This window comes from Trifolium pratense, linkage group LG2 (assembly GCF_020283565.1).
Source record: "Trifolium pratense cultivar HEN17-A07 linkage group LG2, ARS_RC_1.1, whole genome shotgun sequence".
Lineage (NCBI taxonomy): Eukaryota > Viridiplantae > Streptophyta > Magnoliopsida > Fabales > Fabaceae > Trifolium > Trifolium pratense.
In genome coordinates this window covers 57,491,381-57,508,115 of record NC_060060.1, presented here as the reverse complement: position 1 = coordinate 57,508,115, position 16,735 = coordinate 57,491,381, and the positions used below count along the sequence as shown (strand labels likewise).

Here is a 16,735-nt window from a genome sequence, read left to right as displayed (position 1 = left end):
ATTGGTTTCAAGATGTTATACACTAAAATCATTTGTCTAGTTAAATGGTTTCATACTGTTATACACTGAAACCATTAGTCTTGTTATTTGGTTTCAAGATGTTATACACTGAAACCATTAGTCTAGTTAAATGGTTTCATAGCGTTATACACTGAAATCATTATTTTAGTTAAATGGTTTCATATGAGCATTAGTGCCAATATATTATCCACTAAAACCATTGTTATTAAGTAAAACATCACATAACCATTTTACAAAACCATGCTACATAAAGCAAAAAATTATATAAAGCAATTAGGGTTAGTTTAGTTGAAAAAAATTTGAATAGTATGCATGAGATATTAGATTCGATCATTTCTTTATTGTAAAGAAAAATCGATATATATATATATATATATATATATATATATAATTAATGTATGAGATTTTATTTATATTGTGATTATGAATGATAAAACTTAAAATTAAATTGTATGTTTGACAAGTATGCTTTATATATACATGAACCATTCGTTATTATGTTGGGCTTCGAGGGGGTGTATGACGAAAATTAATTAAAAATGAATTTTTATAATATATACTTCAAAGGAACAAAAGTTATTATTTAATTGGAAACGGGGGGCGCGCTAGAAATTGGGGGGGGGTGCGCTAGAAGTTTGGAGGAGGGAAAAAAATTGGGGACGCGCTAAAAATCTAGGGGAGGAAAAAAAATTGGGGGGCTCACAAGAAATCTAGGGAAAAAAAAGGGAAAAAAAACTGGGGGGGTGCGCTAAGCAAATGGGGGGCGCGCAAGTAATGAGGTAGTATATGGGGGGCGCGCGAGTAATGGATTGCCTAATTTTGGGCTTGGGCTGACTTTTGGTTGACTTTTGATGTAGGAAGCAAACATGATGGGTGTAGGAAACAAGTTTATGCATGGTGCATAAGTTTGGGCTTATGCACCATAACCACACCCATTTAAAACTATGGGTGTGATAATTGCTTCCCATTTAGTTTTTACTTTGTAGTTACTTTTCTCCTCTCGTGTTGTTTAAACATATAAATATACTTTTTATTTTTATTTTTTAAAATATACACTATCAAATAATGTCGTTTGATGGAATAGAGGAATTTTGAACAAAATAAAAAAGAACAATACTTTTTTTAACAATGAGCCAATAAGGATATAACTAAAATCTCATGTATATTATCCGATCCCTCCCACTACTAGACAACACATAATAGTTTTACTTTTTATTTTTATAATACCTTTCACTTTTGGGTCGACATAAAATTTTTCTTTGGACGGGACATAATTATTGCTATCAATAGATTTTTTGTTTTCATTTTTCATAAGAAGTAGCTATCAACAGTTAAACAAACATGAACCATTTGTAGCAACATTTTTTTATAGGAAAAACAATAATAATGATTTGTCCTAATGGTCCTGATATTGTTTTTACTTAGATATTATGGTAGTAGTTGTTTGTCGTATTAATGGATTTGCTGATTTAGTAATTCATGTGTTTGTGGTGCTCAGTCTCGTTGATTAACCATTCCTCAATCTGACTTTTAATTGATTTTTAATTGCTTTCGATTCGTCATAGGTTGCCCAAGAGGGCTATGTGCGTGGATGCACTATGTTGACAATAGTAGTCGATCATTGTACCTTAAGGGATAGGGTCGTCTTTTTCTCATCTATAGTTGTTAAACAGTCTTGCATCTTATCAATCAGGATTTCTCTCAAGATTGAAGGTTCGCCGTTATTATTTGTATCAGTCTAGGGGATTAATTTCGAACTAATTGACTCGAAGGAGTCACATGTTGCTTGTTGCAATTTGTTACAGGGAGTTGATGGTATGTGGACGGTTCTATGTTGGAGGTTGGTTCATTCTCCAACTTTATCTAAGATGTTTTTATTTTCAGGCATCAGTTTAGAGTGCTTATTATAAAATTCATGTTCGAATATAAGAAAATATCTCATAATATTTTATAATATCTCTATATTTTTTTTTTTATTTTTCATCGTTGTTTGTGCAATATGCTCATAACTTCATAAGTCATAACAGGGGTGTCTTTCATGCATGGGCCTCATAAAAATGGAGCCCAAAAAAAGTAGTAATATTAGGGCTCGTTTGACCCAGCTTTTTTTAGAGCTTATGTAAATCGCTTATGCAATATAAATTAGGTTTTATGCTATTTTATAAGTTCACACTAGTGAAAATTGTAATTTTATAAGTTATTTTATCATAAACTACATCAACAGACTTATAATAATATATAAAAATTGCATAAGTTGTTTACATAAGCTCTAAAAAAAGCTGGGTCAAATGAGCCCTTAGTATATGAGGGATATAAAACGAGGGATCGTGGACTTCGAAATGAGGGATTTTGAAGTCTAAATATTTGAGATTCCCTATATTTTAAAGTAAAAGATTTATTAGTTACAAAATATCCTAAAAGAGATTATTTTATCGTAAATAATTTTTTTAGACACTTTATAACAAATTGTTCTATAAGTTTATCAAATGGAGATGTCTATGATAAAGTTTGTCTTGTTTATCAAACTTTTTTATATCAGTGAAAAATGATAATTTTTTAGTGTTATTAATGGTATTTTGTAATTTAAATCGATGATAATTTTTTTATTTTTTATTTGTTTGCATTTTCTTTTATTAGAGCCTATTTTTAATAATCTTCCAAGACCTCCAAAAGTCAGAGACACCCCTATTTTTCTTTTTCTTTAAACAGCATATATTATTGAACAAACTCCTTGGATAAAATATATACACAAGAAGATTCTTCTTCAAAAAAAAATATACACAAGAAGGAAACAAAGTTACAAAGAACCAGATACACAACAAGCACTTCACAATGAGTTTGCATCACCAAACAAAAACAATAAGATAAATATTTATATATCTTATCTTATTTATTTTATATTTGTAACAATGAAACCTAACTTTGAGGATCCCAATAAACATTATTGAAAAGGAAATACATATATTTATATGTTTTTATGCATACTATTAAGAGAAGCTTATAGATCAAGCTTGTTGAAATTTAACTTTGAGGGGAACATCACTTAGTGCCAAACGCTTATTTCCCTTTTCATCCACAAACACACCAACATCCTTACACAAATGCTTGAAAGATTGCACCACACTAGGACAATACACCAACTTATAAGCATCACCATACTTCTTAATCTTGAACCAATTATTGATAGTTTCCCGACCTGGTTTTCCTACAACACTGCCGGTAGTCACAAACCACCGTCTCTTAGAAAAATCAAAACGATCAAGCTTCCACACTCCGGAATACAGTGGACTAATAGTACAAGATGAAAATTTGATGTTTAAATCAGTAGAAACACGAATAACACCCTTTTTTGGGTTAACAGGTTTAAAAGTAAGTGACAATCCTTGATATCGATTAACAACAACAAGGGGGAAACTTTGTCTAATACTAGCAAGGCCAAGACTTGCACCACTACTTCTACATTTTTCATAAGGTCTGCATCTAGAAATGGGTATAACCGGAAGAATATAGTAATTAGTATCAGCTCGGAGTTTTTTGCCTAATGTGTCAACCACTTGGTCATTTGAAGCATCAGCTGCTCCAAGCAGTGGTTTTGTGCTCAAGAAGGCAAAAAGGACAAATGCAAGCAATGTGATTTTCATTGTTTTGTATATGATTGAATTTAGTAAGTAATTTGTATGTTTTGGTTTGTGATGGATGGAGCTGAAAGCAATTGAAGGATATCAATTTATAGAGGATGCTCCGTACTTAAATTTTCTTATCTATGTGTAACCTTCCCACATAATGAAGGCCAGTGTTATAGGGGAGTAATCATAGTAAGGGTTGTTTATTTTTTCCCAGAAATATGATAATAACGGTTCGTAAATCTTAAGGTACAACAAGCATTAATTTATATTCTTTAAAATTGAATTTTGAAGAATTTTTTTTATTGACTTAATAAACCAAAAGAATAATAGTACCAATGGGCTGTGGTAAGTAAAGAGTCAATCTCCATGTGAACAATATATATAATCTAGAAGAGTTATTTATAGGAGGAATTATTCTGGCTACGCGACCAAATATAATTTTCTTAATCGTACTCACGAATTTGGCAACGGAAGTAGCATACTTTTTTAATTTGGAGTGAATCTTGGGTGGAAACCACAACAGTTAAAGATTTATTACTGCGTCTATTCCAAGTATCGTAACAAAAAGAAAGTTTTGTCCGGGATATGGAGGTGGGAGATGGGATGGGCCAATTTGGAGGTGGGATTTCAAATGGAGGCGAAACCTTTTCGTGTGGGAAGAGGAACAAAATGCCATTTACTTCTTTTATTGGTGTGAACAATCACTTTCAGTCACAGTTACTTGGTTGTGCATTACTACAGATGAAATGAAACCTCAAATACTTTCATATGGTTGATAAAAACATGGTTTAGAGCAATGGGTGGAAATCCTCCAGATGCAACATAACTGATCAAGACAAAGCGATGAAAGTGGCTATAAGAGAAGTGTTTTCTAAATACGCTGCATCGATTTTGTCTATGGCATATACTTAGAAAGGTGCCTAAGAAGCTTAGTCATGTGTTACGAATAAATGAAGAATTCAAGACACATGTCAACTCATGTATTTTAGGTCTTGGACGTCAAAGAAGCAATTTGAAGATAAGTGGCAAGAAATGAATGAATGAATGAATTCAGTCTTTGTTTGAAGAACGTGCACATTTGTCTGAAATGTTTATATATATATTTTTTTTAATTACAGGAAAGTTGTTTTTTTTCTCTACCGGCTAAACCGGTTACTAAAAAGTAGTTTTAAAAAAGTGATGATGTTGATCAATAGATGGTAGTGTGTTAGTGGATATGACCATATCATTACTCTTTATCAAAAGAGTACCTTTTTTTACCAAATCGGAACAACACTTTTATTGATCTATTAACGAGTAATTCTTGTGTGGACTCTAACATTTAGTCGTTTCATTTAGCCACACACTTAAAATACTATGTATCATATAATTATATAAGAACTTGATCACTAATTAAGTGCTAAGTGCATAACATTTCTGATATTCTGGTGTTGTTTCACTTATGCCCTTTTAAACACAACCCTAAATGATGGAACTTTATCACTAAGAGCTAAGTGCTTATTCCCAGTATCATCAATATATAACCCTAGTTCCCTACACAAAGTCTTAGTTGTGGAAACTGAAGGACAGAAAGAAAGCACATAATCTTTATCAGCTTTCTCAATCTTAAACCAATTGAAAATAGTGTCAAAACCTGGATTACCTTCTACACCCCCTGTAGCTAAAAACCACACCCCTGTCAACACTTTAAGAAGCTTCCAAACTTGTGATTGAGATTTGAGAACATGTAGTGTCTGTTACATAGGATTTGATGTTGAGATCAGTTGAGGTTAAAATCAAACCTTGTTTAGCATTATAAGGTGTGAAAGTAACTGCTTGACCATTCTTTACTTCAAGCTTCTATTGAAGAACATAAAGAGGACATGTGTTATTGTTGCTGTTGAGGTTGTTTACATTTGTAACTGTTAAACCACCACCTTTGCCTCTTATGACTGGTAAAATGTAGTATTTGACACCTGTTGTTAGTTTCTTGCCTGAGATGTCAAGAACTGGTTCAGGTGCTGCAATAGATTTGCAAATTAAGGCTAAAAATATGATGGAAAATGCTAAGAGTGAGGTTTTCATGTTTCTCTATGGAATTAGAAGAAAAGATTTAAATAAATATGTTTTTTTATGTGTGTTGATATTGAAAGAGTATGTTTCTATTTATAGGACTTAAAATTGAACGAGAGTATTTTTATTTTCTTTAAAATACCAGAGGCTCCGTAAATAGTTTGGAAATAGTTTAAAAAGTCATGTATAATAAAATTGTGTCGTCTAAATTTGTGAATTTAGTTTTTCAAAGATTTTACTATACGGAAAGGTTTAATGGTGTAATTTATTACCTATTTATCTATTGTTCACAAATAATAATATTTCTAATAACTTAATTGAGAATCGAAATTCAAGATAGTCATCATTGTGCAATTGTATATCTTTTCCACCGACTAGCCAACTTTATCTCTATGAGAGTTATTTAACACATGATTATCATGATAAAATAAGTAGCGTGTTTGTGGATATATTTTCACATTCAGTGGTGGGCTAGTTTAGTTGCAAGTAGTGCCAACACACGTTAGCCCATAAGCCTTATATGTGCATGACAGCCATGGTAATAATTGTGACTTGCCTTTTGATTTTTACTTTTGTGTTGACATAATTTTTTTTGTTCAAATGAAACTTATTTTTAATTTTTTGAAGTTTTGATTCTCTTAATTTGAAAACCAATTTTTTTTGGTAACCTTTATTTATTTATTTATTTTAATACACTACTCAACTTTAAATTCAGTTCTAATATTGTGGCAATGTAACTTATGATATAACCGATGTCATGTGAAGAAAACTAATACAGGTTAGTAATCACGGTAAGTGTACTAGCAATTGTATGGTTAGAAAGTGAAATATCTGCAGGGATACAACAACGTATTGGACCCGAATACTTTGATCCTTTTTTGGAAGTCTTCAAGCTCTAGCAGATGAAACAAAACTACTATTCAAAACTATTCATGAACATTACATTAAAAAATGATTAAAATGTTAATAGCTCCCACGTAAATAAGTAGCTCTGAATCGTGATGCAACTACAAAATGCGAATTTGATAAAACATATAATAAAGATATGCACATAAGAACCAGTCCAACGAAAAAGCAGAAAAAATGGGGTTGGTAAGTAATACTACCCTAGACTTCCTAATATAAGATCTGATTCCAACAACTCAACCGTAATCAACTTTTGCTTCGGCTACCCCCTAGCCCCCTCTCCCGCTTGAACTAGACTCTTTTATATAAATTATAACCCATGTTATCCGCGAAATGCAACGACATAAAAAATATTTTTATTAATAAAAAATAAATAATGCCATATGTATTATTTTTATCCATGCAATGTCTGATACAAACGTAAAACATAAAGGACTTATGCATGTATATAATTCTAATTCTAATATAATAAAATTGATTACTACCAAATTTAAAAATATTTCAAATTTTATATACTTCATTGTTATTTTACTCTATAATAAAATATGAACAAAAATAAAAATAAGAATCTATACATTAAAAATAGAAAAAAAAAACAAAATTATATAAAGTTTAGTAAAAAAATTATTAAAAAAAACATAACCAATAAAGTGATTATAGAATTTTTTTTTTTTGTTTACAATGAGCTGAGAGTCGAACCCATGACCTATAACATACTACCCAAATCTCTCGCCACTAGACCAAACCTAGTGACTTAGAGATTATGAAAATTTTAGTCAAGAAAGTGATTATGAAAAGAATTAATATAGAAAGAATAAGATTAATACCAGAAAAATAGGAACATAGAAATATAAACAATTTTAGTACAAAGTTTACTAATTTGTCCTTATGTGGTTTAATAAAATTCTATATTTTTTACCTTCTACCAAACGGGCCGTTAATAAGTTTTACAAGAATTAATACAACAATGTTACTTATATTTTAACAATATTTTAAAATATTTTTTTTGGTCAAGTAGTCTAGTGATTAGAAATTATACCCTTAAGGTGGATAAGTGGAATGGTCGGGGTTCGAACCCGACCCATACATATATAATACAAATATACAATGTTCCTATCAACTGAGCTAAATTCATGTGACATTTTTAAACTTAAATATTTTCTACCGTAATATAATGATAAACTAAAATATCTAATAAAAGTTAATAGATCCGTAAGAATGCACATACATCTAAATTAGTTTTAGGTTTAAAATAGGAGAATCAAAATTCGATCCATTTAAACATATATAGAATGTACTGACTGAAAAAGATGTTGGGTAAAATTATTTCAGAAACGCAGACTGCATTCTTATCTTGTAGACAGTAGAAAAAAGAAGTGCATATTTTAATAACAAAAAAGAAGTGCTTATGTTTAAAGTATGTGACTTGCAGCTTTAATAGTTTAATTAGCGTGGGAGTGTTCATTGTGTATGGTACTGGCTGTCTGGCTCATTCTCTGCTGTGAATATTTGGGAACTGCAGCTTCTTTATTGATTAATTGTTGCTCCCAATTCCTTTGATGCATATATTATTTAGGGTAAGTTCTAACATGCAGAAGTATTTAGATGACATTTTTTGTTTCGAACCAAAAAAGAAAGATGGCATGTTCATCACTACAGTCGGACACGGAGTCAGAAGTCATTTACGAGTCAGACCTATTTGCGAATCGAGCGAACTCCCCTTACATGCAATGATGGTGAACCTCTCATTCTAATTTAGTGCTCTCACCAAAAAAAATATTTTGAGATCTTTAAAATTTTGATGTCATGTTCGGTCGTTCGTCCCGCACATTCAAAACCCCTTACAAATAAAGTCATGTAACATTAGTAGTAGTGTAAAGCCATGTAAATGAGGCAAAAATGATATCTACTGCCTGTCCAGTATCCTATATATTTTTACACCATTTCCGTTGCAAGCTATGTTTTGAATAGGGTTGGAACTGAGTCGAGCTTGTCTGACCTCGACTCGACAAGAATTGGTTTAGCTTGACTCGGCTTAATTTCGACACAAACTCGATTTTCAACTCGAGTTCGGCTTGTTTAAAGTTCATGAACAGTTCGATTCGGCTAGTTAGGTTCAACTCGTTAAATCAAATCAAATGATTTTAAAGTCAATTTTTTTGTCAAAATTTCAAAATGTAATCTTAACCTTTTAAACTATTTTTTTAAAAGAAAAAGAAAATATTAAATTAATATAAAAATCACCTATGAAACAATGTGTTACATATACTTCAAATTATCTCAAAGTTCATTATGTATACAGTTAAAAAAATTTGAATAAATATTCTTAAATTATCGAGAGGTATAAAGGCCGCATGGCTAGTACAATTTTTTACTCAGAATATTATTCTATAAATATCACTTGAAAATTATTTTTGCAGCATCTCTCCTTAATTACTCTAGTACCTTTGAATTAGGCATACAATTGTTCTAGTTTGCTCTAGTTGAATGTTGAATTTTCAATTTCATTTTAAAGTATGAGAAAAAGGTTTTTGTTTGGTAAAAAATAATAGATATTCTCTTTGGTTCTTTTTATAAAAAATACTTTGAGATAAAAAATTTGGTATAACAGAAACTTTGACCAATTTTTAAATATTTTAAATATTTAATTTCTCTTATGTCTTTATTTATTATGAGATAGAATATTAAAGATAAATAAGTTAGTTGAAGTAAGAGTAATTAAATAAGGGTATACATGAGATACATTTAAATTTATAAGAGTATTAAATGAAAATAACTAATGTAAAATGTGTTTCCTTGGTTGTGTAATTTTTTTAATTGTTCTTTATAAAAAGGACCGGAGGGAGTAGTTGATAAGCTATAGCTTATAACAGATGAATTTATAGCTTATAGCTTATAGCGAATAAGCTAGCTGGTTGAATTTGTAGTATTTAGTAAAATTAGCGATACGTTGAACTAACTTACAAATATGAAATCACATAAAAAAATATGTTTGATTAATATTTAATTTTTATATAGTAAGATAAAAAGGGTAAAATTAAAAGAAAAAATATAAGGTATAAAGTTCATAAACTACTTGAAATAGCGTGTAGAAACTAGTAAAGTAAACTATAAGATCTTTTTGAAAAAGATTTACCAAACATGTTTTTTATTCATATGAACTTATAAGCTATAAGGTCAAAATCTGACCTAATTACCAAACAAAGTTTAAAAAAAAAAGTTATTCCCAACAATTTAAGCCTTTTTTTTTAGTTTGTTTTTGCTTCTATTTTTCTTTAAAAATAAAAATAAACTGGATACCTAGAAATTATTCAATATTAAATTGGCACTAAAACTCATATTACAAACATCACTAATAAGATTAGAACTCTACCTATGAGTTCATGAAATCAAACTCTTAAAAGTTACAACTGAGCATAAATTAAACAAACAACATAAAAAAAGTAGAGAAATAAAATGATAATAAAAAGGAATGATCACTGATAAGTAATTAAAGATCATTCCTTCAACAAAACCATATGATATGCATAAGTGCATAACATATACTATGTTATTTCACTTAAGCCCTTTTAAACACAACCCTAAATGATGGAACTTTATCACTCAAAGCTAAGTGCTTATTCCCAGTATCATCAACATATAACCCTAGTTCCCTACACAAAGTCTTAGTTGTGGAAACTGAAGGACAGAAAGAAAGCACATAATCTTTATCAGCTTTCTCAATCTTAAACCAATTGAAAATAGTGTCAAAACCTGGATTTCCTTCTACACCCCCTGTAGCCAAAAACCACACCCCTGTTAACTCTTTAAGAAGCTTCCAAACTTTTGATTGAGTACATGTAGTTTTTGTTATATAGGATTTTATGTTGAGATCAGTTGAGGTTAGAATCACACCTTTTTTAGCATTATAAGGTGTGAAAGTAACTGGTTCACCATTCTTTACTTCATGCTTTTCTTGAACAACATAAAGTGGACATGTATTGTTGTTTTCACTTGCAAGTGTTAAACCACCACCTTTACCTCTTATGACTGGTAAAATGTAGTATTTGATACCTGTTGTTAGTTTCTTGCCTGAGATGTCAAGAACTGGTTCAGGTGCTGCAATAGTTTTGCAAATGAAGGCTAAAAATATGATGGAAAATGCTAAGAGTGAGGTTTTCATGATGTGTTATCTCTTTGGATAAAGAAGAATATTTTAGAAGAATGTTTTTTTTTTTTGGTATATATTGAAAGAGTGTGCAACTATTTATAGGATTAAAAAGGGAGCAACTTGAGTGAGAGCGAATATTTAGAATAGGCTTAATTAGTAAGATGGTCCCTTAAAGATATTTTTGGTTTCACATTGGTCCTTAAAGAAAAAAATGATCGAATAGGTCCCTTAAAGAAAAAAAGGTCCGAATAGGTCCCTTAAAGACATCTCCGTTAATCAGTTTGGTTCCTTAAATACATCTCCGTTAATCAGTTTGGTCCTCGAAAAAATGGATGGAAAGGACCAAACTGATTAACGGAAATGTCTTTAAGGGACCTATTCAAACCTTTTTTTCTTTAAGGGATCTATTAAGACCTTTTTTTTTAAGGGACCAATGTGAAACCAAAAATGTCTTTAAGGGACTATTTTACTAATTAAGCCTTTAGAATACTACTCTATCGGTACAACAATATACGTCACTTTGAAAAAAAAAATTTGTACCACAATAAATCGTTTTATATTACCAATTAAACATTTAATATTATATTTTTTATTATACCCTTAACTATTTATTACTCTCTTCTTTTAATTCTTTAATTTTTTTTTTTCATATCATAAATGAAGGACAATTTTATAATTCAACTCATAATCTCTCTTTTTCATATAATATTAATTACCTTTTTTAATATTTATAAAAGTGTCAAAACGACGTATATCGCGGTACGAAAGAAGTAATAATTTGCAACTAGTCAGGTAGTTAGCAACTAGCAAGTTCCAAAACACGAGAACCCATAAGCCTGTGCCTGCAAGACTGCAATGGTAATAATTAACTTGCATTTTACCGGTGTCCAGGAAAGAAAGAAAAAAACTTGCATTTTAGTAGGTATTCTCTCTGTTCCAAAATGTAAGTCACTTTGATCAAATTACACAAATTAAGAAATGTAATTAATTTTGTATGGAAAAAAGAAAATATGAGTGAGTTTACAAAATTGTCCTTTATTAATATGGTATAGGAAAGATAAATTGAATAATTGAAAGAAGAAAGTAGTAAATAGTTAATGGTATAATAGAAAAAATATCATTAAATTTTCATTGGTAATGTAACATGACTTACAATTTAGTACAAATGTTTTTCTCAAAGTAACTTACATTTTGAAACAGATAGAATATTTTACTTTTGTGGGCGCCAAAATCAACAATATTCTCATCGTGGGATGGTGTGGTAGATCAACTAATTATAGCATGGCCACATGCAAATTTTAAAATTGACCTCTAATAATATTCTTTATTAAATAGATAATCTCTTTATACCCTTATTAAATTGTATAAAATGTAATATATTTCAATGTTATACATTAATTACACAGACACATTTCCAAGATTAGTTTTGGAATAACACATACTAACATTTTATAATTATCTTCCTTCAAAAAATAAAAAAAATTATAAATTTTAATAAAAAAAATTATAAATTTTAATAAAAAAAATAAGCCACCTTGACTGTGTGTTTTTCTCAATGTGTTTCTTATATATATGACCGGAAGGAGTACAATTTAAAAAAAATTATCATCAATTTTACATTGCAAATAACATAAAAAATAATTATCCTTATAATTAAAGTAGAAAAATTCATATTCTATCAATAACAATATTAAAATACATTCTAGCAGCTTTTAATTTCAAATTTTAGAAACCCTAAATTGTGAAAGATCAATTTTTACCTTTATTTTAGCTTCAATGTTGATTGAGTTATTGCTGAGAATAGCTGAATAGGAGGAGTGGGTAGGGCGACAGTGGTGATGGGCAGGGTGGCTGGCCATCGTTCTTCTTGGTGGAGTGGACCGATGGTGGTGGTTGTGTACTGTGGTAGTGTCTGCATACAAACAATTTGTTTCCTAATTCCTATTATTTTTTATAATTCACTTGTTTCCTATTATTTTTTTAATTCACTTGTTTTATTTTTTAGCAATGTTTTTTATTGTAAAAAAAAGGGTGTTTCTTTCCTTTTTTTTTTTTGATAGATTAGGCCTGGTAACTGTGCCTTTATATTTTGCAGAAATACTCTCCTACCCCATAGGAGTATTAAGTATTACACCCCCAATTTTACTAATACTACTACTCATAATTTTTTTTGAGGCTTTTAAATTTGAGAGGCCCGCTGTCACAACCATTGTTGCAGGTGCTTTTGGGCCGGGCCTGGGTTTGAGATAAGGGTGAAAAAAATTAAGGAGTAAAGGTCCAGAGGTTAAGTCTGTTGGGTCATGAGGGGGCAGTCAGAGGATTATCTTTATTGGGCTCATAACAATACAAGTGAGTTGAACACCACATCTTAACCCAAAATCTTAAGGCGTTAAGTTTATGGGTTCTCTCACCTATAAAGTGATCAACCTCCATAACATTCTTCCTCTCAAGTGTGAGTAATTATTTGTCCCCTTCACACGGAAGCTTTTTCCATGTGTACACTTGCACCGCCATTGTCGCTGCACTCAATGGGACACGCCGTTGTCGAACCCTTCATCGAACAATTGGCTCTGATACCATTGTTGGATCATGAGTGGGCAGCCAGGGGATCATCCACACCGGGCTTAAGAACAACTATACATGTGAGTTGAACACCATACTTTTACCCAAAACCTTAAGACATGAGGTTTATGTGCCTTCTCACTTATAAGGTGTTCAACCTCCATTTTTCTAAGCAATGTGAGATTTAAATCACCACACACTTGCCACAACATTCTCCCCCTCAAGTGAAGCTTTTTTATCGATACACTGGCATCGTCGTTGCCACTACACTTAACGTGACACACCACTTTACCACCTTTGTCAGGAGGACTTTTGATACAAGGAACCGGTCAAACCCTTCATCGAACCATCGACTCTGATACCATTGTTGGGACACGTGTGGGCAGCCAGGGGATCATCCACATTGGACTAAGAACAATTATACAAGTCAGTTGGACACCACTGCACACTTTTACCCAAAACCTCAAAACATTAGTTTTATGGGTCCTCTCACTTATAAAGTGTTCAACCTCCACTTATCTAAGCAATAAAAGACTTAACTCACCTTACACTTGTCACATGACTATGATTATTTTGACCTTTTAGCTATTCCAAACAAATTATTTCCATTAATTTCCAATTTTTCTTCATTAATGTTGACTCTCTTACATGTGATAATTTTATTGGGAAGGAATGTGGAACTTCTTAAAGGAACAAGGTATGTGTCTTTTTCAGAAACTCAAAGTAGCATAATTATATATGGCAGGGTTTTGTTCTTATAGTTGTGGGTATTGAGAGATATAATGCCTCACATTAAATTGTCTACATTGCTTAAAAAAATAAATTAAATTGTCTAGAATATAATTGGGTCATACATTTTTTTACGGTACTATATACATTAAAATTACAACATAATTGTTTAAATTACAAATTCATGTCCATTAGACAAACAGGTAAAATACGAATACAACCTAGTCTTATACACAACATAATAAGACACAACATAATAATAACGAGAAGTAGCAATCCTCAGCCTCTAACTCGGTTACTCCCTTGCTTGCTTACCACATGAACACTGCTTATCTGAAAAAAATTAAGAGTAATGGGATGAGACTTCAAGCCTGAGTTCCTATACCAATCTACGATGGTGACTACAATGAGGTACCTGATTCAGTCAATCTTTAACATGATTTTCCTAATTTAATTTTAAATCATAAATAAATAAGTGTAACACAAATTAATATCCTGTTCATTTTAAATTCGAGAACACTCTGAGGTGAACCGGTATCAGAGGCCAAACATATCCGTCTATAATAACAATGTACGTCAATAATAATGTACGTCGACATGGCTGGAGCTCACAAACTATAGAGAATGGATACTGGAAGCAATATATTCATTCAGAATAATAGGGAGTATTAGTATACAGATGTTGCCAACGTACATATGTTTCTTTTGGCAAGTGAGTAATTGTAAATAATAACATAATAATAACAATGATGTGTAATGATATTATAATAATTGATAGTTGACTTGGTTAGTTAGTTAATACTCCTATACTCCCCCTCAAGATGGAGATATCCTCAATAAATCTAATCTTATCTTTGAGAAAGTGATCTTGTGTAGATGATAACGACTTTGTAAAAAGATCAGTTAGTTGATGACTTGCAGGGACATATGAAACTTGAAGCTTCTTGGCAGCAACGAGGTCGCGAACAAAATGATAATCTATGGCAATATGTTTCATTCTAGAGTGAAAAACTGGGTTTGAACATAGATAGGTCGCTCCAATGTTATCTGAGAATATTGTTGGAGTAGTTGATGGGATTTGAAGTTCTTGTAATAAGTTTTGAATCCAAAGTAACTCCTGAGTAGTGGTTGGAATAGTACGATATTCGGCTTCGGTTGATGATTTTGTAACCGTGGGTTGCTTATTGCAGGACCAAGAAATGATATTGGGACCAAAATAAATTAAATAAGTACCTGTTGATTTTCCGTCCTTTGTATCTCCTGCCCAGTCTGCATCACAAAAGCTGGCGAGGCTTGTATTTGATGATCTTGTAAGATGGATACCATTTGAGATGGTGGATTTGAGATAGCGCAATACTCGCTTCAAAGCTTGCATGTCTGTCGCTGTAGGAGCTTGCAACTGTTGTGCTAGTTTATTCACCTGGGAATGCTATGTCGGGACGTGTGATTGAGAGATAATGTAACGCACCGAGTATACTGCGAAATTCCTTACTGTCACACAACGTGGAGTCGGGTTTAGGTTGTGAACAAAAGCAAGTAGCCATTGGAGTAGACACTGGTTTGCAATCACCTATGTTTTCTCGAAGGAGAATATCTCTGATATAATGATGTTGTGTAACGAATAGACCAGTCTTTTTTGGTATTATTTCAACTCCAAGAAAGTGGCTTGGTTGACCCAAATCTTTTAGGGAATTTTTTTTCTTCTGCAAGTGCCTGTATGAATTGATCTAGAAAAATAGAATTGTTCCCGCATAGTAATAAATCATCAACATACACTAAAAAATAGGCGGTTGTGGAACCGGAGTTGTAAATGAATAGAGACATGTCACTCTTGGCATTTGTAAAACCATATTGTAGGAGGAATGTTTATAGAGCATTAAACCAAGCTCATGGTGCTTGCTTGAGACCATATAGTGCTTTATTTAATTTGCAGACATAATTTGGAAATGATGAGTGAATAAAGCTGAATGGTTGAGTCATGTAGACATCTTCACTAATTGTTCCGTGCAAGAGGGCTTTATTCACATTCGTTTGTGTGAGAGGCCATCCTTTTGAGAGAGCAATGCAAAGAACAATCTTGATTGTTTGAGGTTTGATGACAGGAATGAAGGTGTCTTTGAAGTCAATATACCCGATCTTTGATGAAATCCTTTGGCAACAAGTCTTGCTTTGTAGCGAGAGATAGAGCCATCAGGGTTTCTTTTCAATCTAAAGACGCATTTATTACCAATAACATTGTAATGTGGAGATAGGGGAACAAGTGTCCATGTGTCGTTACGCATAAGAGCCATAAATTCATCGGTCATCGCCTGTTGCCATTCGACAGACTTTACTGCCTGGGATACACATGTTGGTTCAATTGGATTAGGTAGCAGATATTTTGTGATGAGGTTTAATTTTTTTGGTTTGAAAATTCCACAAAGACCATTATGTTGTGGGGTATGGGGGGGGGAGTGGTTAAGTGTTGAATTCCATTATTTTGAAAATATGATTTGAGTTTGATGAATTCACCGCCATTATCAAAGTAAACAATTTTAATTTTACAATTGAATTGGTTTTCTACAAGATTTTTAAAAATAGGAAAAATAGTTGACACATCTGATTTTAATTTTAAAGGATACAACCACACATATTTGGAAAAATGATCAATAAAAATAACATAATATTTGAAGTTATCAATGGAAATAAA

General features: G+C 31.6%; 1 protein-coding gene and 1 pseudogene across 1 annotated transcript; both read right to left on the bottom strand.

Moving 5' to 3' along the window:
* Positions 1-2,995: 2,995 nt before the first annotated feature.
* On the bottom strand, positions 2,996-10,812 carry LOC123905105. The gene is made up of 4 exons (XM_045954746.1): positions 10,171-10,812; positions 5,541-5,717; positions 5,103-5,380; positions 2,996-3,723 (listed from the first exon to the last, which is right to left on the bottom strand). The coding sequence occupies exons 1-4, from the start codon at positions 10,765-10,767 to the stop codon at positions 3,027-3,029; spliced, it is 1,749 nt and encodes a 582-aa protein (XP_045810702.1). The 5' UTR covers positions 10,768-10,812; the 3' UTR covers positions 2,996-3,026.
* Positions 4,899-5,757, bottom strand: LOC123911302 (annotated as a pseudogene).
* Positions 10,813-16,735: the final 5,923 nt, after the last annotated feature.